Source organism: Agelaius phoeniceus, chromosome 1 (assembly GCF_051311805.1).
Source record: "Agelaius phoeniceus isolate bAgePho1 chromosome 1, bAgePho1.hap1, whole genome shotgun sequence".
Lineage (NCBI taxonomy): Eukaryota > Metazoa > Chordata > Aves > Passeriformes > Icteridae > Agelaius > Agelaius phoeniceus.
The window spans coordinates 147,645,742-147,669,590 of record NC_135265.1 but is presented as its reverse complement, the minus strand read 5'-3'; the positions used below and the strand labels follow the sequence as shown (position 1 = coordinate 147,669,590).

General features: G+C 37.4%; 1 protein-coding gene across 4 annotated transcripts in view; it reads left to right on the top strand.

Annotated features, from left to right (window-relative positions):
• Nucleotides 1-23,628, top strand: part of ZFAT (zinc finger and AT-hook domain containing) — a 115,927-nt gene extending 92,299 nt beyond the window's left edge. For 3 of the 4 annotated variants that reach the window (XM_077189272.1, XM_077189257.1, XM_054630691.2), the window contains 5 exons: nucleotides 763-901; nucleotides 6,970-7,088; nucleotides 8,450-8,576; nucleotides 10,631-10,761; nucleotides 22,412-23,628. In XM_077189272.1, coding sequence (XP_077045387.1) covers nucleotides 763-901; nucleotides 6,970-7,088; nucleotides 8,450-8,576; nucleotides 10,631-10,761; nucleotides 22,412-22,651 — 756 coding nt within the window. In that variant the 3' untranslated portion in view covers nucleotides 22,652-23,628. The other variant, XM_054630700.2, reaches the window with a different exon arrangement.
• Nucleotides 23,629-23,849: the final 221 nt, after the last annotated feature.

Below are 23,849 nucleotides of genomic sequence, written 5' to 3'. Positions count from 1 at the left end.
TTTGTCTCTCTGTCAGTTGAAAAGAGACATGTTCTTAAAAAATTAATTAATTTAGTTGCCAAAGTCAGCTCACCAAATGGTCAGAGAAATGCAAATGACAGGGAAAGGTGAAAGAAAAGGGAAAAGTAAAAAGGGAAGGGAAGGGAAGGGAAGGGAAGGGAAGGGAAGGGAAGGGAAAGGAAAGGAAAGGAAAGGAAAGGAAAGGAAAGGAAAGGAAAGGAAAGGAAAGGAAAGGAAAGGAAAGGAAAGGAAAGGAAAGGAAAGGAAAGGAAAGGAAAGGAAAGGAAAGGAAAGGAAAGGAAAGGAAAGGAAAGGAAAGGAAAGGAAAGGAAAGGAAAGGGAAAGGAAAGCTGTTAAATTAGATTGGCTGTACAATCATGTTGTACTTTCAGTTATTTCAGTTGTCTTGCTGACCTTTGTCAGACCAAAGCTCACAGCAGCTGAGTCATTCCATAGTAGAGAGTCTCCACATGATCAGAACTGTTATCATCAATTACAAAAATACACAATTTACTGAATTACAAGAACTGGGTAATAATCTTATAATAGTGAGAATATTTGCTGTCCTGCACATAATAAAAAGAACCTAATTTAGGTAATATTTAATTACAACTTCAATTTATTTTGAATTTTCGAGAGTTCCCTTGAAAGATGCCCAAGCCAGAAATGAACATGGTTTCTTGGGATCAAAACATTGCAGCTTAGCCCAGTATCCTGAAGAGGTGAGGAAATACAGTCCAACATTTTCCTTTTTGCTCCCAGCCCTTCCGCTGTGCACACTGCCACTATTCCTGCAATATATCGGGGTCCCTGAAGAGGCATTACAACAGGAAGCATCCCAATGAAGAGTATGTCAATGCAGGCTCTGGGGAGCCTGCAGCTGAAGCTCTTATCCAGCAAGGTACATCTCCACCAAATAAGATTTGTTGGTTTGTTTGTTTTTTTTGCTGAAGGAAACTTGGTGTGAAGCTAAACTTCTGTGCAGTATGTGTTCTTCAGTTTATTGGGTACTATATGATAAATCATTATTCCTTTTTAGTAATTCTGAAATGGCCACATTTTACCCTTCATTCAGTGTCCTTTGTTCTTGGTTTTTAAGGGTATGGGAACCAAAGTTCTGTTTGACCTTGACTGTGCTATTTGTTGTTGCATACATTTATCATTTACACTTGTTTGTCTCTTTTTGCAAGTCAAGTATCACTGCATGTTGAAATGAATGATAAATTTCTACCATTCTGCTGATAAATTTCTGTGACAATTCTGCAAGGTTGAACTCGAGGTTGGGTTGAGCAAACATAAGGAAAGAGAGTGAAGAGTAAATGGCAGTAAATTATTCCCCCACTAGAAAAATTTGGGGAGAAAAGAGAGTACAGGTAAAACAGGTTAGGAATTGTTATGCTCAGAATGTGGTTTATGGGCAAAGAAAGCACACCTTGTGTGTGTAAGTAAGCCAAGAATGTATTACTAGTAAAGCAGAAATCACCACAGTTTAATTTAGGATTAGTCTGACTCCCATAAGTAACTTTGCTGTTACACACTGGGTAGATGAACCAAAGCAAACAACTGATTATACAGTCAGGTACATTTATGGGTGTAAAGCTCCTTCAGTTCTAGTGCCTGGTGTGAAGAATATTGAGCAAGAAGAGGAGAAAGCCAGATTAAGTATTAAATTGTGTGGAAAATATTTTAATTCTTGGTAAAATTAAGTTTCCTTCTTTGTTATAATTTTAGAAAGTGTTTTCCCTATTTTTTAGTAGAAACTACCAACAGTTTCAGCGTTTGGAATCTTCAGTTTCTGATTTTGTTGAAGGGAATAGAGCAAAATAATGCTATTGTATTAGATAATGAATTAAGTGTAATTCTTTTAAGGTTGCATTGTTTCTAAATGCTATTTCAAATCATTAATCTAGCACATAACATTTATCTATTGAAGGCATTAATCCTTGTTAAAATACTGAAATCGTGACACAGAGAAAGATAACTCAGTTGGAGACTTTCCCTTTAAACTTGCTCTATAAGGGGAAAATGTATAAATACAATAAGTAATCTCAGTCTGTTGGTTTTATATAACATTTCTTTGTTTCCTTTTGTCCAAAAAAATCCCCAGCCAAATAATTTTCAAAGTAAATATCTATAACAGAGTAGGAATATATAGTGCAATCTTATGATTATTTTCACAGGCAGTACAAGTCCATGGGGAACCTGCAGTTGTTTTAAGGAAGTAATATTTGCTTGGTCAGTACTCAGAGCCTCTATTTTGTAGTCACCCAGATGAAGGGAAAACTCTTCACCATGGGGAGCTTTGTTTAACTTCCCAAATATCTGAGCACTGCTAGGAATTATTTGTCTGTAGCTACTTTTAGGAATAGATATGAGAGAATGAATTCTCCTAGTATAAATTAGGGATCATACTTGCAATGTTTGGAACAAAGAAAATTAATCTTATACTGATTAGGCTTTCCTTTCCCTTTGGGAGCCAGATAAATGCATTTCTGAAGGTAATTCTTTTCCACTGAACCAAAAGAACTGTAAAGCTGTTGAGATGCAAGAGTAGCCTTAAAATGGAGACATTGGAGTGAGATGAGAGAGAAGAGTCTTCAGCTTTTTCCTGTGGTGGATATCCTCTTCCCACCACCCTGGAACATGGGACAGGATGAAATTTGACAAGGTCAAATGTTAGCTTCTGCCCCCAGGGTGGAGGGATGCCTGGCACCAGTCTGAGTGGGGACATCAGCCCTGCAGACAGGGATCTGGCTGGGAGCAGCTCTCCAGGAGCCAGCAGTGAGCCCTGGCAGCCCAGAGGGCAAATCCCATCCTGGGCTGCATTAAACCATTAAACACAGCATGAGCAGCAGGGAAAAGAGAGGATTGTCCTGCTGTGCTCAGGGCTGGGATCACCAGGTGAGGATGTGAAGGCTCATGACTGTATCCAGAGGGTAACAAAGATGGTGGTGGGGCTGGGAGCCCTGTCCTGTGAGGGGCACCTGAGGGCTCTGGGCTTGTCTGGCTTGGAGGAGGCTCAGGGGTGACCTCATTGCTCTCTGACAGCTTCCTGAGGAGAGGAGGGGGAGAGGGAGGTGCTGAGCTCTTCTCCTTGGGATCCAGTGATGGAACTTGTTGGAATGGTTCAAAACTGTGCCTGGGAGGCTTAGACTGGACATTAGGAAGCATTTCTTTACTGAGAGGGTGTCGCAGACACATTTTCTGAAAAATCCTTTCCTTAGGATTTTTTCTCCTGAGAAGCTGAGAGGCCTCAGGAACAAATGTAACCAATGGTTATCTGCTGCTGTGGAATGCAACAGGTGCATCTGGGATTGGTCTCATGTGCTTGTTTCTAATTAATGGCCAATCACAGTCAGCTGGCTCAGACTCTCTGTATGAGACACAAGCCTTTGTTATCCATTCCTTTTCTATTCTTAGCTAGCCTTCTGATGAAATCCTTTCTTCTATACTTTTAGTATAGTTTTAATGTAATATATGTCATAAAATAATAAATCAAGCCTTCTGAAACATGGAGTCAGATCATCCTAAGACCCCTGCAAACACCATCACAAGAGGGTGGTGAAACTGTGGAAGAGGCTTCCCAGAGAGGTGATCAATGCCTGAAGGCTGTCAGTGTTTAAGGGGCATTTGGGCAATGCCCTTAGTAAGAGCTTTAACTTTTGGTCACCCCTGAACTGGTCAGGCAGTTGGACTGGATGGTCCTTGTAGGTCCCTCACAACAGAAACAGCCTTTTCTGTTCTTTCCATCTCTGCCTTTGCATCCTTCTTTCTCTTCCTCTCCTTACACAGCATTTATATTTCCTCTGCTGACAGTAGTGCTGTGCCTGTTTTCCACATTCACCTGTGGAAAAGTCAGGCATTTTAGAGTAGTAATGAGGCATCAAATCCATGCAGGAGCTATGAAGTCAGTGTCTCTTCTCAGGGCTCTGTAATGAAGAAAGCTATATTAATAAGTGTGATTTCCCACATGCAGCTTCCTTTGCCAACTCAATTTCCTGTCCTGTGATGCATCAGATGTATCTTGCACCTGGGCTCCAAATAAGGCCAGAGATTCCTTATCATGCTATAGAAACATCAATTTTTCTCAGTGTGTTGGTATCTCACCATGGGGAGAATTGTTCCTGGTGGGAGACATTTGCATTTGGAAGTGATAAACATGAATCCTATTGAAGTTAATGAAAGTTTTCCTGATTTGGAAATCTGCATGTTTTCTGTATTTGGTTCACACAGCACAAACAGATCACTGTGGACACATTCTGCAGTATGACAAGTAAATCATATTTGTCCTGTATGACACCTGGGTATCATGCAGGGTAATAGATGTTAGGAAGAAATTCTTTACTGTGAGGTACTGGATCAAATTACCCAGATAAATTGTGGATGCCTCATGCCTGGAAGTGTTCAAGGCCAGGTTGGATGAGGCCCTGAACAACCTGGTCTAGTGGAAGCTGTCCCTGCCAATTGGCACAGGGATGGAACAAGATGATCTTTAAGGTTCCTTCCAACCCAAATCTTTGGATGATTCTGTGGGTTTCTGAGCTGCTTGGGCCAGAAGTTGCACCTTGCTGTCTGACAAGCTTCTATTTAGTTTAAATTACTGTATTCATAGATCTGAAAAGCAATTTTGGAAAATTATTCATATATTCATATAAAGGAAAAAGACCTTTCAGGCCTGATATTAAACAAATCCTTTGAAATGAAGGGACTGTAGATGAAAAGGAAAAGGAGAGAGTACCAGCAAGCAAAAAGGCTTGAAAAGAAATTGAAAGGGGAAAGTAACAAAGATTAATATCTAATAAAAGCTGTCTATATCTATTTGTATTGTATTTTGCTTTTTCTAAGTTACTTACTGAGCCCAGAGTGAATTGCCTCACACTTGCTCATCTCCTCTACTCTCAGTTGGTTTTTGACTGCATTGCAGGCACTGCAAATAAACTTAATTGGAAATATTTATATGAATGTAGACTGCTGGACTGTACCCAAGATTCCTAGAATGAGCTTATAAATAAATGAATGATTCATAGAAGAGGGACTGTGTTCATTGGAGTAACTGCATTGCCAAGGATAGACAGCAGTATGTAATTTCTGGGCTTGTGGTTAGAAATTGGAATCACCCAGGATCAGAGAAATGCTTGGGATTTTTAAGGGTGTGTGTGTGTTTCTTTGTTTAAGTAGAAGTCTATGATCTGACATTTATTTTAGTATTATAAAGTAATAAAGGAAAACAAACAACATAAGAATTTGATACATTCTGCAAAGGTGGCAAGAATATTGTACATTACCCAGTAGTTTTCTGCAAGGCCCTGTCTATGTGCTCATTTAATGGCTTATTTTATAGTTTCATTTGCTTTGTGCTGGGCAAGTCACATACCATTTTCCCAAATTTGTTTCTTTTCTCCTCACTGATACTCCCTCCCATCCATAACCATTTTGTTTACATGTCTAAGAGACACATTTTGGTTTGTGTTTGTGCAGCTGCTTGTGCAGGCCATAGATGAGGATCCAGTAGTGGCCTCACTGTTCTGTTTTACAGCTCTCATCACGTGCTCTCTTTATACAAAAATGAGAATTATCTTGTGGAGATTTCAGGTCATTAAATAAATTTTTCTGAGCTTCCATATCAAGTCACTGATATGGAGTTATATATTACCAGTTGAATTCTATGCCTCTATTACTTGTTATTTAATTAAAGTCATAATGACAAAAAATACAGATTTAATTTACCTGGTGTGTTGTTATAATAATTTTGATATCCAAGTAATGCAGAAAAGTGTTCACTGCTTCACAGCAATGTGTTTTTCCTAATAGTACCGATTGGTGTGAAATTAATATGTAATTTCATTTTCTGTAACTGATAATATTATCTAATCTATTCTAATCTGAACTTTTTGAGTTTCCCTTAGAAAAACTGCTTCAGTTTTGCCTAGAGATGGAATATTTAGCATCTGCTCTAACAGTGAAGTTTGGTAAAGACTTAGCAAAGAAGAGGGTTGGTGTAGTAACTATAAGTGTCATTGAAATTACCCTAGAGACTGGGTGTAGTTACCTTCTGTTTTATCAAAATAAAAATTTTGTTTCTTTTCACCTGGTTACCATATGCTAGCTTTTCATTAATGTAAAATGAGATGTTTTTTCTAATTGCCTTGCTCATAAAGGACTGTGCAGCCAGGTCTTGGCTTATATCCAGCTTCTGTGGGTGTGTTTGATGTGTTTGATGCCTTGGAACATGATGGGTGAGAATCATCTTTTGCCACAATGAAGTGAAGTCAGGCTTGTGGTAGCACAGTTCCTGCTATTAGATTTGTTACAGTGAGTTCTGGTCACCTAATGCAACAATTTATCACATGCAGGTTATTCATGTTGTCTTAAGTCAATAGAGGGGAAAAAAAAAGAAATACTTATTTGTATAATTACAAGCAAGTGAGATCTGACATTTGACCAAATGACTTTCATAAGCAAAAGAAGTAAAAGCTTTTTAATCTTGTATAAAAAATTAGATTCTCATGATTTTACCATGCTTAGTTTTTTACCTGTAATGCTGCACACTCACACATTAAACATTGTGCTAACTTCTTGCTGTGCATCATTTTGTAGAGAGAAAACTTTATTTACAGTTTGCCTTTTAACATAAACCTCAAGTACAAAAATGTTTGGGTAAAGAGACTATTACATTGCTAATGCTTCCTAGTTTACTTTTCTAATGAAAAAAAAAAAAAGTTGGTTTGGAAACTTGAGAAAATTAGAACAGCTGTATTAGAGAAGACACATTTAAAAAATATTACTAAAGTAATCCACTAATGTGTATGTTAAATATTAACATATTTCATATTGGACAAATGGCTAAAAGAAAACATTTTACAGTTACATGGCTTGATTGAGATGGGGTCAAGTTAAACAGGTTGTTCCTGTGTTGAAAAAGAATTTATATGAAAATAGCTCAAAGAATTTATTTGTGTTTTCTTGTAGGTGGCATTAAGTGTCCTGTTTGCAGCTTTGTGTACGGTACAAAATGGGAGTTCAACAGACATCTTAAAAACAAGCATGGAATGAAGTTGGTGGAGAATGATGGGGAGACCAAATGGGAGGTAAAGCAAAATAACAATGGCTTTGACCCTAAGATTTTTTAAAATTAAGGATAAAAATAAGAAGTGTGAAAAAATGGGGTCCTGACTTCATATGAGATCAGAAGGTTGTGGGATCTTATCTTTGCTTGAATGCATGCCTTGTTATGTCTGTTAAATTTTAATATATGGTAGGGTTAACAACATTGTAAATGCTTATTTTTGCATTTTAGGCTTCTAGTCCTCTGTTTGCAGCAGAAAGGGTAAAAACTTTATTAAAAAAAAAAGGAAATTGAAAAACTTCCTGCATTTTGTAATATGCTGAATATTCACTGGTGTTAACTGTAAGATGAGCAAAGCTAAATAAAAAAGTTGATGTCTTGCTCTAGAGAAGGCTAGAATCTAGAAAACTGAATTTTTTAATTGATCAGCTGAAAAAACTACAATGTCATGCAGAGTAAGTCTTTGATGATATGTTCTGTGTTTTCAGCTTCAATCCTGGAGTTGCAGAATTGATGGGAAAACCACAGATTTAGACACTTTCATTAAAAAATTATGGTTGGCCAGAGGAGTATCTTCCACTGCCCAAGCAGGCTGATTTTGATATCCAGTGAGAGGAAAAAGCCAGGAGTCAACTGCAGCTGGCTGACCCCCAGTTTGAGGCCTCTTCTGCTAAATTTCAGTCTGGCCCCCATCACAAATCTAATGCCTGATTTGGAAGAGCTGACCTGCAGGTCTTGTCTAACAGTTACTGAGTATCTACACACAGAAGGATAAGTCTTTGAAAAACACTGGAGTAGGTTCATATTTAGACAGCTGTTCAAAGAAGTAGGACAACATTTTAAAATGTAACCCTTCAAAGTCCTTTATCCATATTCCAAATTATTACCTGTACACTTTCCCTGTAGCTGCCCAAAGCTGGAAAAATAAGGGGACATCCTGGGTGCATGAATGACTCTGTTGCTGAATTGGCAATAGAATCTCATCAGAGCAGGAATATATATTGACAGCTTGTCTTGAAGAAAACATAGTTTATGGAAAGGATAACTTTTCTGAGACAAAGTGCCATTTTTTTTTCAAGCTTCTGAGGTGTTTTAGCAGATCTGCATTATAAATTCATTTTGCTCAAAAGATCTTTGCTAAACCCGGGTACAGTACAAGTCTGTTGTTAGTTTTAAGATAAATGTGCAACACAAATAAGGTCAGGACAACAACTTTTGAAGTAGAATCCAGAGGAGCACTGTGGGATGGTTATCCTGTCTCCCATGCAACTTGAATTCTGTTTCACCCACTATAGCTGTTACAGTATTTGTTGTCCAAACTCATTCCTTATTGCTGTTAAATCACTGAAAGGAGATTATTCATGCCTTGGCTTTGTTTCCAAGTTAACTGCTGAGGTTTCTGAAGAAGCATCCACTCAGTATCTCCATATCACAGAGGCTGGAGAAGATGTCCAAGGCACTCAAGCTGCTGTGGCTGCATTACAGAACCTCAGATACACTTCTGAGAACAGTAAGTTACCTTTTTCCTAGGTTGGAACACAAATACACCTTTTATTCCAAAATACCCAATCCTTTTGAGTGTACTGGGCAATATACAACCTCCTGTAATCTCCTATTAAAAATTATGAAATAAGTCATCCAGAACTTACTTCTGGGGGGTTATATTTGCTTTAAGTATAATTGAGAAATTATAATTCATTATGAATTCCTATATCCTGAAGTCATTAATACTTATCACTGCCTGTTTTGCACTTTATTATTAGCTGTGTGGAATTTCCTGCCTATTTTATTAAATATGCTGTGAAATTAGCTATCTTGGCAGAGTAGATGGTGTGTATCTAATGACAATTCTCTGGCTATTATTTTTCTCCTTCTCTGGCTTTAGTCAGCAAGACTGCAGGAGTGACATGGTGGAATAGCTCATTTACCATGTTCCCAAGACAGCACTAACAATCTCAATTTTGGTGGTACACAAAATTAAGTGAGCTCTTCTGTATCAGATTGAGAAGGAAAAGAGTAGTATTAGATAATGTCTGCCAAGTGATAAATAACAAAAACCAGAAGAAAAGAAAAAAATGCGCAGATTTCTGAGAGTGTTAAAACACCAGAGACTAGAGTAGGTGTTCCTGGGTGCTTTTTAAAATTTTTTTTAATACATGTAAATAAATGCCCTGGTTATGAAAAGACAGCATTTTACAATTGTTTATCATTGTAGTCTTTATAGTTCACAATACAGATAAATGTCAAAAACTCAGTTTTTATGGATTTTCCAAGCATGTTGCAATTAAATTACATTACTGCCAGTTTCTGTATATTACTTCTAATGACTTGAGATTCTGAATAACTGAAAACTTCTTGAGAACTTTTTTAAACTTCTGTATATCTAAATTAAAATAAATGTTTTCATGGAATATACTGTACATAGCAGTCTTTATTTTAAACATGAAGCTATAATTTCTTGAGTAATCTTCTTTTAAGAGCATCCAACTTCAGGTACTCTTCCAGCATATTCCCTCTTAGTATAAAAGCAGTGGTATCTTGTCTAAAGACAGTTTCATATTTAAAAAAACCCAAAGCAAGCAAACCTTTTTCACTACTTAAAAACACTTGTTTCTTACATAAATTACAAAATATAACTACTTTCTATTTGAAATTAAATTATCTGATCTAGACTACCTATACTATCACAGTATCAACCTCACTTTAAAAGAGTTTAAGTTAGAAAATTAGATTTATTCTATTTTCTATCTTTTTTCTGTCTCTGACAGTGATTAAAGCAAATATAAGGCAGCTTTACATGGCCCTGACAGTTTCTTGCCCTGCCTGACATCTCCCTCATGCTGACAGTGGCCATGTAGGAATGGTGGGCCATAACAAAAACCATTTTTCTGCATTCAGGTCTTTCACGCCTTGTGAAAAGTGAGAGTACAACTATTTTGTTTGGGTTTTTTTTGTAAACAACCCTTTCCTTTGGCAGGGCTGCACACACCAGAGAATTTTTTAAAAAGGACAGACATGTTCTGATCCAGTGTTTATAAAGTGATCAGTATGAGTTTTCCCAAGCAATTGCCCTTTTCCTTCTGCAGGTTAGTGATAAAACTTCTTCATTTAGGTTGAGGGGTATTGCAGAGGACCAGACAGAGGGTAAACACAGATTTCTAAAATACCAAATGGGTGTTATGGTTATAGGTACACAGGCAGGTTCTGTGTAAGGTGAATGTCTGGTAAATACACATTTGGATTTGTAAAGTCTTGCAGCTTCCTAATTTGCAATTCCTGCTATGACTTGTGGCTGTTGTTTCTTTATTCAATGTACTCTTTTAGATCTCTTTCAAATAGGCATAGAAGTGATCTGTGAGGCTGCACTTGCTGATTCATGCATTCCCTGGGCAAATTTGTTTTGTGAATACTTCCCTGCCATATATCTGTTATTAAAATGTCACATTTTATTGAGCTTTTTGAATTGTACCAACAGCGCTGTGAGTCAGGGCTGTGCTGTTTGATTCATATTGCCTCAGAACTGTTCTCCTGTGATGATCTTATGGCTGCTGTCTTTTTGATAAGGTGAAAGACTGGATCCAGCAGCTGTAAACATCCTGCAGCAGATCATTGAGCTGGGTTCAGAGTCCCACGATGCCACCGCAGTGGCTTCTGTCGTTACCATGGCACCTGGCACGGTGACAGTGGTGAAGCAGGTAAGAGCTCCTTTCTTCTCTAAACCAGCCACATTCAACTTTCATATATTTACTGTGAAATGGGTATTACTTGACAAGGGACAAATTTTAAATGATCATTCAAGACACATAGAGAACTTTTCCTGATTTTTCACTGGATGTTGTGTGTATGGGTGTTTACATGCCCACACATGTACATGTTTATACATATATACACATATATCTTTATTAATCTAAAAGTGCATATAGTTTTGTGTGTATATAAAATATGAATGAATAAATACACCTGTTTGTGTATGTAGGTATATGTGTGAAAATACAACTTTTTTTATGTGTTTTCAGGTTTTATAAAATAATGTACTTATATTTTGTGCAGACACTTAATGCCATTATCATCTAAAAGATTCAGGTGGTCCTTGGTGCAGCAAACAAAAGGAAATAATTTTCAACTTGAGGTGCCTATTGGGTTCAAACATCAAGACTTTTGCTCAGTTAGCTTTCCTCCTCACAGGTGTCTGCTAATTTCCATTTTTCATTCTCCTCTCAGTGTTCTTTAAACTCTGCTTGTTCCTTCTCTTTCAGCACAGCTCTTTGCTTATCCCTTTCCCCACTGATTCACTGGGGTCTCTGCACTCAGGGGTTGACAGGTGAGGGAAGGAAAGTAAATGTGAAGTTTTGACTTCCCAAAGAGTTTAAGTAACTCTTTTTATTTAAATGAACCAGAACTGATTATTGTGAGTGCTGAAGCTAATTTTGAGTTCAGCACTTTTTGTAGTGTTTTGAACATTGAGTTCATGAGAGCTCCACAGAAGTGTGAAGTTCATGGTCTGTGAAGTACTTGGATAATTCCTAACCTTGCTGCCCAAATGTCACAAAAACAAGGCAGAATTTGGGGTCAGAGCATTTTCAGATGTTCCTTTGCAATACTTAACAGGTATTTTGACTAGAAACTGTGTAAGAGTTTAGGGCTTTTTTGTAGAATAACATACCCAAACTTGAAAACTAAATTCAGTCATTAAAGAGAAGAAACAGTGTGGTCCAATTATGTGCAAGTTTCAAAACAACTTTTATAGTATAGCCACTACCAATGTGCATGCTGTACTGTAGAGATGACCTGTTTAGGGGTTGAATGCAGTATTAGCAATTGATGTTTGTCAATATTATTGAAATTAGTTCTTCCCTAAAGAAAGTCATCCTTTGAGGCTGTTTACTAAAGGTGTAGGAGTAAGTGGCTGCTGAAGGAGAGCTGCCTAGAGAATGTTTTGATATCTGAGTGTTAAACTTTAAATATACAGGCATTAACTCTGATCAATATCTGAGTCATCATAAAATCTATTGACTTCTTTGTTGGACACTCTGAATTTATTGGTAACTTTTTCTAAGTAAATATTTCTATTCCAAATTAATTTTCTTCTTCACTTTTCAATCCATATTTCTAACCTTTTGAGTTTGCAGACTGCTAGGCCTTAATCACTTCTTTTTCCCTGTATACATCAGTGACTCTCAGTGATATCAAGCACCACTCCTGTATTAAATGAAATACTGAATTCTCAGAGCACAGAATCTCTTTCTAACTTTTCTTTTTATTCCCTGCTATCCCCTCCCTTTAGAATCTTCTGGGTTTTTAAAATTTTTCTTTTCGTTTTTCTCTTTTCTTTTTTTCTTTTATTTTTCTATAGAAATTGGGTTTTTATCATAGTCTGGTCTGTTATACAGCTGTAGTTGCTTTCCAGCTTTTGTCTTCCAACCAGAAAATTGCTCCAGAGTTTCAGGCACACCCAGTTTTAATCTGAGGGAAAGAAGTCTTTAAATGTTATTAGCTTGACTTTAATCCTCCCCTATTAGAAGCTGTCAGGTTTTTTCTTCAATGCTGAGTTGCTTTCTGTGGGATATCCCTCATTTGTAGCTATGATTTGGTTGGGTTTTAATTATCATAGGTTCCTAATTGTTAACCTTGAAGTGACCTTTAGATATGTTCATATTTCACTTTCCTACTGGAAAATGTATTCCACACTTTCTTCTGTGACCTTCAGCTTCTCTTGTGGATTGTGAGACAAAGAATTCATTCAGGGTGTCAGCAATCTATCGACATCATCTGTCACTGAATTCCACTCCTGCTCTTTAATGGCCTCACAGAGTCCTTGCTTAGCAGCTTGGGTCCATTTTTTCTTCACTTAACAACATTTATTGTAGTTCTCCTGATTTTTATGCTGTTTGTTTTTTTCTTTTTCTCTAAGGACATACATTACCCATTTCTTATATCAGTTCTTACTTTCAAATCTCATTTCTAGCTAGCCCTTGGAAGTTTCCTTCATATTTCTCTATTTGCACCAAGAAATTTCTTTTAATTCTAAACTACTAGAATGTTTCAAAAGGATTTTTTCTTTTTGCTGTAAGTGTTACACTATAGTGTTCTATTTTTGTCTCCTCTTTCCTCCCTGGAAATTTATCTCTCACACAGCTGTCCTTGTCCTTACTTTTAACTAATAAAATTCCCATTTACACTTTATCCTTAAAATCTTGTATAAATCCAGCTGTACCTCTCAGTAATCCTGCTATGCTCATGCTTTAGCACTTCTCTAACCTGTGTGCTCACATACCTTCAGTGTGCTGTGCTTGTAGAGCCTCAGGTTAATGCAAGAATTTTGCCTCCAGAAACAAACTCTGTATTTATCCCTGAGTCCTTTTCAGCATCTTGGAAGATATCTTGTGTATTAATTAGGTCTAAATGGTGTAATTTTAAAATTGTTTTCTACTAGGTCACAGGACATAAAGGATACCATGTTTGAGTTCTTTCATTAAATTATTGTTCTGCTTGTAGTCTTAAAGCAAGTACAATAAATTATAAATACACATTATATTGGAGGTGAAATCAAGATCAGATTGTCCTTCACAGCTCCTGAAATGCATGTCTAGAACAAAATTTCAGTTCTGACTTAGGAAACTTTATATTTCTTGTTTATACGAATGATTATATTAAAGAAAAGGCTTTGATAATGTAGCAGTAACCAATTCCAGCCAGAATTGGGATTCAACTTATGATTTTAAATCCCAAAAATGCAAAGTTAGCTCTGCTTACCTTAGATTATGTTTGGTAATTAGGAATCATTGTTGGCTCTGTTAGTGTCACGTGTATGAGACCTTGCCAAGGTTTTGTCTGGAGCCTGAAATGATTTTATCTTAATTTTGCCTGTGAATCAGTATAGTAATCTGTTATCAAAGTTAAATTTTTTCTAATTTGGGATAAATCCAGTTGTGTGAGCTCTGAAAATACGCAGCTGCTATGGAGTGTAATATAAATATCTCATCAAATGCCTGAGGAAAAAAAGCTAGCAATGTGAAGTTTTACGAATATGATCTGAAACTGGCAAAAATCATCTTTGAAGGTTTGATCACAGCATGGCAGGAGAAGTCCATCCTTGTTCAGTTACTAGGGATCCACTCTGGATCTCTCTGTCAAAGAGCTGATGAAGATATTTCTTCATGGCAGGACATTTGAGTTGTTCTGCTCTGCTTAAAGAGGAAAAAGGTAGCAAGGTGGGGAAAAGTAGAGAGAAAAGAGTGCTGAGTTTGAAGAACAGCTAGGAAAGAGGCTAATAAATGCTTACAAAAGCCAGGAAATACTCTTCATAGTGGATGGTAAATACAGCCAAGAGACTGGGGAGGAAGTAGTTTTGTGGGAAGAGCACGTGGGAAGGTGAAGGGACTGGAGGGGTGAAACAGGAGACTTCCCTTTCTTGACATTTGTCCTGGTTTAGGGCAAATTTGGAGGAGAATTTCCAAAGGAGGCCCCCTCCAGTAAGCAAACCCACACGGCCCCTCGCCCCAAAGGGTTTGGGAAGGATTCCTCAGAGAGGAGTGGAAAGAACGTGTTTATTTAACAGGCACAGCACCCCCAGCACACAGAATGAACAATACCGGATGACACCGCTCTGAAAAGAGATGACAAATTCAGAAAGTCTCTCTTGGGGGTGGTCGCTCTGTTCTCAGTCCCTCCGGCGCTGGGGCAGCTGCTGCAGCCACAAGGTGCAGAATCTTGGTGTTTCCCAGGTCCCAGTCCAGAGCAGGTTCGAAATGATCAGAAAAAGGAAAGGAGAAACAGTCCAGGAAGAAATCTGGACAGTTTAGCTAAACTAGCTAATGAGCAAAAGTAAGCAGAAGCAAAGCAAGCAAGAGAGAGCAAAGCAAAAAGCAAAAGCAGAAAAAGCCAAAGCTGCAGTCTCTGTGTCCCGCCAGGCTGATAAGAAAACCAAAACAAAACTTTCCCTCTTCAGAGCCAGTCTTAAAGGTACAGAACATAATATCCAACATTAACAGAACACATGAATGGGGATACAAGCATCACAACGTCACACTAGGACAACATTCCACTCTCTGTGTCCTGTTACAGATGTACTTTTGCCCTTGTGCCTTAGGGTGGAGATTGATTCATTTGGTTTTTTGTTTATTTTACTAGAAGAGGCTGTTCAATCCATTATTTATAGGGGTGGACTGTTTTCCTGGCTTACATGCCAAGCATAAGCAGTCAGGCCAGTATCACACACACCCTTGATTTACAGTCTCTGCAGGCCTCTGCTCAAAGACTGGTTTTTCACACAAAATCTGTGTGTTAACTAGAATAGAGATAGTGTTTCACTACAAACTGCCTTGTTATTTAGTTGTTTCTTTCAGTTAGAATGTACATCAGACAAGGATATTAATTGTTCCATAAAAAAGTTTCTTCCAAGTTAAACGTTTTGATTTAAATAATGAGTTTCTTGTGAGGAAATATCAGCCTCATAAATGAACAGCCCTAATATGTTATTTTTGCAGAGGAGATTCTTTCAGTGTGTAGTGCTGTAAGTAACTCTCCAGGGAAACAATATTCAAAGTGCCTATTCTTGGTTTCACAATATATGAAGAATATCCTTAAAAGCTTAGTTCCTTAATCCCTCAGTGCATGGACCAGAACATCAAAAGCATTTCCTCTTCTTGGTCCATCAGCTCTAGTTTCTCTTCTAGTTGTTGCTCTTCCATTTCTAGTGTTTGTTAGCAGGAATGTTTAATGGCAGCAAGATGTTACCTGATTTAATTGATTTATTTTTTTCATAAATGCAGTTTATTTCTTTTATCATATCTCTTTGATGCAAAGAGTAGAAAGCATGGAAAGTTCTCTGTCCAAATGTGAGTTTTTATTTTGCATCAAATTACTGCTACAGAGCAGTAGAATTTTGGATTGCAAACCAAAGGTTTACATTGGTATGCACTGTAGTAACCAGTTAAATTTGGTTGCATGCTATCTGTTTTTTAGGGTTTTCCTCATGTACATAGTGATGGACAAATTTGCTGGTAATTTCATTTTTCTTAGGCCTGTGATACTGCACTGTGTTTGTGTGCTCTAGAACCATCACTTATAGCTCACTCTGAAGATGGCTGAGAAGTTTGTGTTAATCACTAGTCATTATTATTATAAGGTGATTATATCAGCCTTTCTGCACAGTTGTTCATCAGAAGTCCACTTTATTTCTCAGCTCTGTGGGATGTCTTTCCTATTTCTCAAGCCAGAGAGCTGATTTCCTCCTCAGGAAGGTTGTTGGCCCTTGCCTGCAGGTGAATATACCTAAATGGTGCCAATTTGTTCTGAATGATGACTCCTCTATGGTTTCTCATTTCAACCTTTTAGCTACAATGGTTGCCCAAGCCATCATTATTTTATGCTTCAGTTAACTCTGATAATCTTTTTTCTGACATTCAGAGCTTATGTTTTATCCCTTTTGTATTCTTTCAGAAAAAACCTCAAAGATTACTTTCTCTCCTCTTCTTGTCATTGCCTTCTCTTATCCTGTTTACTTGATGTTCCTTTTTATGCCACATCAAACAAAATCTTGTTTTCCCTTCCTGAATTTTTTACTCCTTTCCGACTTAGAGTCCTATTTCTCATTAACTGTAAAGATTTTGTCTCCTACATTTGCTCAGTCCATGAAGACTTAGTTGCTTATTACTTTTTTAAAACAAAATTCTAATGCCATCTTCCATATTGTGCTTAGTTGTGTGGATTTTTAATGAGGAGCAATTTGTACCTCATTGTCTTCTCTCAATTACTTGTCAAAAATATGATGGCAGCAATTATCTGTGAATAACCTGTTGTATATTGACACTAATGTCTGGTACACTGAACTACCACTGTCTCATTTATGTTTTACTCTCTCACCTCCCTTTTTCTAGGTCTGCTTGCTTTGTCTTGTTTTATGCTGAAATGATACTGAAATTATAAGGCCTTTGGGGCATGAACTACTCTTTTCATGTAGCATAGCTGATACAATCCAGGTCCTGATCCAAAGCTACATAAATATTAACAATAAAGTGCAGTAGTTGGCTGCTGAATTCTCTTTCTTTTCCATCCACTCAGAAAGATGAGACAGGACTGACATTTTTACTACTTCCATAGACTGAAGTGAAAGGTTAAATCTATTTCTGAAAAGGACAGTAACCTTTTTTTAACTTAGACATAATGTGTTCTGGAGAATAAGTATATCAGCTATTACAATAACTAAACAGATCTCTATCAGAAGATAACCAGAAAATATTGGGTTTCCATGTGTTTCACTCTTTATTTTAGTTGCTTTTATCCTTTTATTCTGTGATCTCTTCAGGCTCCAGTAAAAACCTACCATGGTAAGTCACTTTCTTCAAAGTGACAGTCGTAGGAAGAAAGAGCAAAGATTATACATCAGCTCAAAGCAGATCACAGAAGAGAATTTTATAGCATAGCACATCTTCAAAAGTAAATACCTATTATTAGCATGGCTGTCACATCAGAGGCTGCTTGAGCATTGTGCTTCAGCAGCACACCTTGTATTTCAGTCTGCTTGGATTGGTCCTGATGTGATGATGGGTGCTGGTGGTAATCTAGAGAATTTGCCAGTACAGGCAGTTATGTGCATGTTGATTGTCAGTTTTGTAGTTGCTTTAGAACACAGAGCAGTCTGATGCTTCCTGTGGCAGTAACAGCAATGGAAAGTTTTAAATGGGGCAGTGAGGCCCTGTTTCCTCAGCCTTTGAGGAGTTCTCATCTGTGTAAGGGACAGATAAAATCTCAGTCAAGATCACTGTCCTCTTGGGCCTCCTAAAACAATGGCAGTGTTGCCATTCTGCCTCAAAAGGAGGTGGGGTGACCCAGCATTTTGCCATAAGAGTGCCATGTCCAGCCACAGTCCCCCTGTTGAGATATATTCAACCAGCCAATTGCTATAACTTTTTAAAAATCTGCATCAACAGTATGAAGATTTGTTTGTCCCCTTGCTGTTTTTATTTTATGCAAAGCAACTCTTTCATACTAAAGCCTCTTATTATTCCAAAACCATTATGCACCAGATTGTCTTTGTTTTGTAGGTCATTATAGAGATTCAAATGATCAAATTACAGAGTATTCTGTGTGTCTTTTTCACACAATATAACTGTATGTAAACCAGAACTGAGAAAGAATTGAAATTATTCAAATGATGCTGAACAAAGCTTATGGACACCAATGTCAGCTGACACATCACATATCCAGGTGCTCTCTGTGATCTAAATTGCTTTCATTTTAATCCTTTCTGCAGACATTTTGTATATTTTCTTACTAATATTTTATAATATAAATAGGAGCATCTGCAGCCTAGTGTAAGGTTTTGGAATTCGGAAAGAACTCTGTGATTAACTTTTCTGCTTCATGGTGAACTGAAATGCAGCATTCAATCTGAAATCAAGAGAGAGATTCCACTGAGGATTTGGGGACAGGCCCAGCAAAACTGTTCTGAGCACAATGGACCTGGAACTCCTGCTGACTTCAAGTCAAATATAACAGTATTTCACAAAATGAGCTCTAGAGTAGGGAAAAGGCTTTAGCATCTTAATGCAAATATTTTTTCTTACTCCTTTTCAGGAAAGGAAAGAAGTATGTTTTCCTCAATGGCTTGAATTCATTTATTTCAAATTTAAAAATACTTTCTTGTTTTGAGAGAAAGAGATTCCTCTAAGAGAGACCCATTTGTAATGAATACTACCATGTATTTGGATGGTCCTTGGATATGTAAATTAAGAATATTTGGATTTTAGAGATGTTGAGCTTCTTATGAAAACATGATGCTGAAAGTCCCATTGGCTTTTGTGAGAGACAGATTTAGTTAATAAAGAATATTTATGCAGGTACTGCCTTGATTTAATGTGCCAGCTGTGTGTGGCTTCAGCTCCTTGCTGGCATTCTTTAATGAAGGATAAGCAGACAGATGCTTTTCAGCTGACTCTCAAACAGAAAAGAGGTCTTGCATGCTGCTCTTCAAAAGATTTCAGAAGCCAATAAAGAGAATTGAGTGTGGTGACTTCGTTCATTCAGATGGCAGCTGTCCCACTGTTTCATCAGTTTGAGGGATGTAAATTAACATTTGAGATTATTCCCTGTGGAACAATCTAATAGGAACCAAGCAGAAGCGTGTAAACATTGAACTGATTTGAAATGTAAATATCCCATATAATGTGGTGATTTGTCAAACTAAAAGGATTACAGATAGCTGTCCAAAAAAGATACTGGAAGCTAGAAACACCAGAAATAAAGGCATTAGTTTTCTTTACCCTGCATGACAAGGGTAATAAACCCGCATCGATAAAGTCAGGTAGGGAGTTTAAATTAACTTTCTTTATTGGCCATTTTCATTTCAAAAGGATATAAAACTGAATAAGTATTAGATTGCTGCTATTGAATTGAATGAGATTCTGCTTTAGTTTCATTTTTGTGTCAACTATGCTTTATTTATTTTCCTCTCTTCATTATTTATGTACATTCACAAAGCTATATTTAAAATTATTTATGGGTTTTGATTTAGAGTGACAACAGTGAGAGCCATCTCATACTGTGTTGTGCATTCTTGCAGCTCTTAGCAAATGTAGTGTAATTTTTCTGGCCTGAGGCATGTTGTCAGAGGGTTATGTGTAGTGCACTAAAATAAGAGGGATTAGTGTATATTGCATAATTATAGGGCCACATTTTAGACACCCCTATTTCTGTATTTGTTTGAGGATCTCTAGCATCAAGGGCTGTAATTGTGAGCTGATTCATAACAAGCTGTGAGATTCTAATTATCTAACATTTTTAACTGCAGCTTCCTATCTGAATTCAATGGTGATTAGACTTTTCATGGCCTGTTGCAATATTCATTAGCAGATCTAGTGTATGTCCTTAACTTCCACAGAGCTGACAGTGGAGCAAGTACCCTCAGGAAAGAGGAGAGGACAGTTATGAAAAGGGAGTTTGGGATAAGAATTCACTAAAGCTCAGTTGCTTTCAGTAGGATTTAGGGTTTCTTCAATAATTAAAAAATAAAAAAGGGTGTATTAGGAGCAGCAAGAGACACAAGTTTACAGTTCTGTGGTTTTTTTTCATTATTTAGCTCCTTGCTTTTCGCAGAGGCTCCAAGCTTCCGTTAGTGAGGGGTGAAAAGGCCTTATAAAAAGAGCAAGTGATTTTTTGACAGATAAGGAAAGGACATGGAGGGTTGCTTATAAGCTCAAAAAGGAGAGACTTAGATTAGATGTTAGGAAGAAATTCTTTATTCAGAGGGTAGTGAGACATGAGAACAGATTGCCCAGAGAAGTTGTGGATGCCCCATCCCTGGGAGTGTTCGAGGCCAGGCTGGACAGGGAGTGGGAGGTGACCCTGCCCATGGCAGAGAGGTTGGAACTAGATCATCTCCAAGTTCCCTGTCAATCCAAACCATTCTGAGTCTATTACTCTTTTATTCTATGATAACCTGCATTTTGAGACAACATAAATTGTTCTTTCTGAGGCTGGTTGCAAATTTTACTGTGTCAAGAAAAACATCCAGCATCATCTACTTGTGTAAGGTGCTGAGCTTGAACTTCAGCAGGAGCTGTTTAAAGAATATTTCAAATAAAACACTCGGATATGTTTGATAAAAGAAACAGAATGTGAAAAGGACTTCATTCCACTCCTGTGTTTTTCTCCCTATAAAATGAATCCTGTGCAATGAAGCCAGAGTGGGCATTGGTGGGTACAACTATGCTGTTGCATTAAGGTCAGTGACAATGGCCAGATTCCCTTTAGATGTTAAATCTTTCACCAAATAAAATCCACATATATTTCATTAGTATATTACAGCCATACTGACTTGGGGCCCTCTGAATAATTTAACACCTGGACATACTTGTTATTGTTCAAGAAAAAGCTTTCTATAGCCTTATGAGTTGAGTGAAAGTTCAGAATGCTGTGAAGTCCTAAGGGGCTTGTGAATCTCTGAAATCTTCTGACAGGTATTTTAAACACGAAATAGAAAAGTCAGAAGCAAAGTCACTGTATAACAAAGATAATGGTTGCTTAGGGAAAAAAACTAAATGAGAAAAGAGCATCAGGAAAACAAACATATAGAGCCTATTTTTCACTTTGCTGGTCTCTAAGGGACCAAACAGATCCTTGGAATCTCCATTGTAGTTCTTCCCTTCTGTTCCACTCCCCTCTTCAACAGCATTAATGATCTTAATTATATTTACTTGAATTCAATTGTGCTACTGCTATTTACTTTTGAGCCAGCTTCTAACTAAAAGAAAAAATTGGCCCTTTCTAACTTCTGTAGCTTAGATTCCACACTTCATAGAATCTACCATGTCTGACCTCTTCTTTCTAAGATCACTTCAGAGTTCAGTGCTGCAGGAGCACACTGTGCTCCACCAAACCTAGAATGGTTTGGATTGGAAAGGACCATAAAGATCATCTCATTCCAACCTTCCTGGTAGGGACACCTTCCCCTAACAAATGCTTTTGCATATGCCCTGCATACTGAAAAATTGCTGTTCCATTCTCTCCTTAAAAGTAGATTATTTTATCACTAACACTTCAGAGAATTTCTTCCACATCACTTTACATTTTCATGATTTATTTATACTTATCTGGAGTACTTTGCATAGGAATTTTATATGGGTCTGCTAGAGGATTAAGATTTGGTTTTGCATTCTAGTATGTACTGTACTTCAGCAATTGACAGGCACTTGTATGAATTTAGAATTCAATACCAGATTGTGTTACTTTTTCAAATTTTGACAAGAAGCAAAATGTTCAGTAAAAAATCCTTTATTTTCACTTGTTTCTGTCACTCTCCTTTCAATAATGTAAACATTGCTGCCTCACAAACAGTAAGCCTTAGGAACCTATTTCAGTGATATTTATATTTCACATTTTTCTGATAAAATCCCTTAAGGTTTACAGTGAAATTTGCACTTCTAAGAGTAGCCATTGACTAGGGAGAAAGAGAAAGGTGGGTACAGTAGGTGTTTTCTCACATAGTTTTGGATGGGTTCTCAACTCAGTGCCACTAGGGGAATTGATGGAGTTCAGATTTATTTCAATAAAATCAGTTTTGAATGAGTGACTGCTGAGAGATAAAAGCTGTCTCTAAAGATCAGTGTTCCTGAAACTTTGCAGCTCTCTGTGCCCAGAACTGAGATGCTGTGTTGATGCTTTCAGTATTTTGCCTAGCTACACACTCATTAATCAAAAGTGCTCGCATTTTCTGCAAAACTGCCATGTTCTTTCAAAACTGTGTGATTGCTAATTTGTGTGCTGTACTTCCATTAATCATCACAACAGCAGGTACTTCTTGGCAAGGTGAACTTTCTGTGATCTCTCCCCTGTCTCCTCCCTCAGGTGAAGGAAGAGGAGCAGGCAGCCAAGCACACGCTGATGATCCAGGAGACGCTGCAGCAGGCGGCGGTGGAGCTGTCGGAGCAGCATCACCTGGTGGTGTCCTCGGATGAGGTGGAGGGCATCGAGACAGTCACTGTCTACACCCAGGGTGGGGAGGCTTCAGAGTTCATTGTCTATGTTCAGGAAGCTGTGCAGCCTGTGGAGGAGCAAGCTGTGGAAGAATCAGTGCAGGAGCTCTAGAGAGCAATGCTCAAAGGAGATGATTTCTTGATTTGCCAAAGCCAGAGGTTTGGGGTTTTTTTGTCCCAACCAAAAGTGAGCAAGCTGATGAATTTTCAGTTGATTTGTGAAGTGATCTAACTGGTTGGGTTGTATCAGTAACTTAGATGTATTATGTGCAAAACCTTCTCAGACTTTTTTTTTTCCTAGAAAATGCTTTTAAGGAAAAAGTATTCTTCCCCTTCTTAGAAGATCTCTCACTTGATTCCTGTAAATTCGCACAAATATTGTCTGTTCAAAACTGTGGTATCCCATGACAAAAACCATTTGTAAAGGTAGCTAGAGTGTCTGGAAAAGCCCATACATCCCATTTTATACATGCTTCGTATGTTCTTGACTCGTCTGGAAGCAAAGTTGTTTTTTCTATAATTTAAAAGGGCCTCTTAGCTTTGAGTTCATGCTTAGAAAGTGTCTGTGACTTGTGGATCTAGCCCAAACAAAGGCTCAAGATTTAATTAGAAACACACCACAGATGGACTGTAGTTTATACCTGTGAGATGATCCTTTGAGTTTGGGAGGTATTTAAAGCCATATGTGATAATTCTGGGTATCAGTAGGATGACTGTTATTTAGCTATTTGAATAATGATAACCATTTCCATCCCACTGAATAAATGCCTGTCCAGTATCATAAGGTGAAACCAAAACTGTCAAATCAAGGAAATATTCTTTTGTTTTTAAGAAAAAAAAATATATTCAAAAGATTTGTAAATGCTATAAGAGATGTATGTTCATAGGTTTTAAACAGACATGCTTGTAAATATGACAGTGTGAAAAAGTTTGTACAAAAAGCTTAAGTAAATATTGATGAGAATCAAGATATTCTTAATTATGCATGTACATAGTTCCAGATTTTTCTTCATGAATCTTGAATTGTTTCTGGTTTAATATTTTTAAATTTGAGCTATAAAAATTATTAATAAATTAAAAATTGTCTAATGTTTTCTTCTAATGCTTCAATTTCTTAAGTGTTGGTTTCCCTTTTGTAGCTAATTAAAAAGGGCTGGTGTGCATTGACTCTGACAAGTTGTTCCACCAGTTAGTAGTCTCTTACCAAGAAAGTACCACCATGAAATAAGGGCAAAATTTTCCATGTGATTTAACTTATTTATGGGTGTCCTGGGTAAAAAAAGTGGAAAAAAGCTTTTGACTAAGTAGAT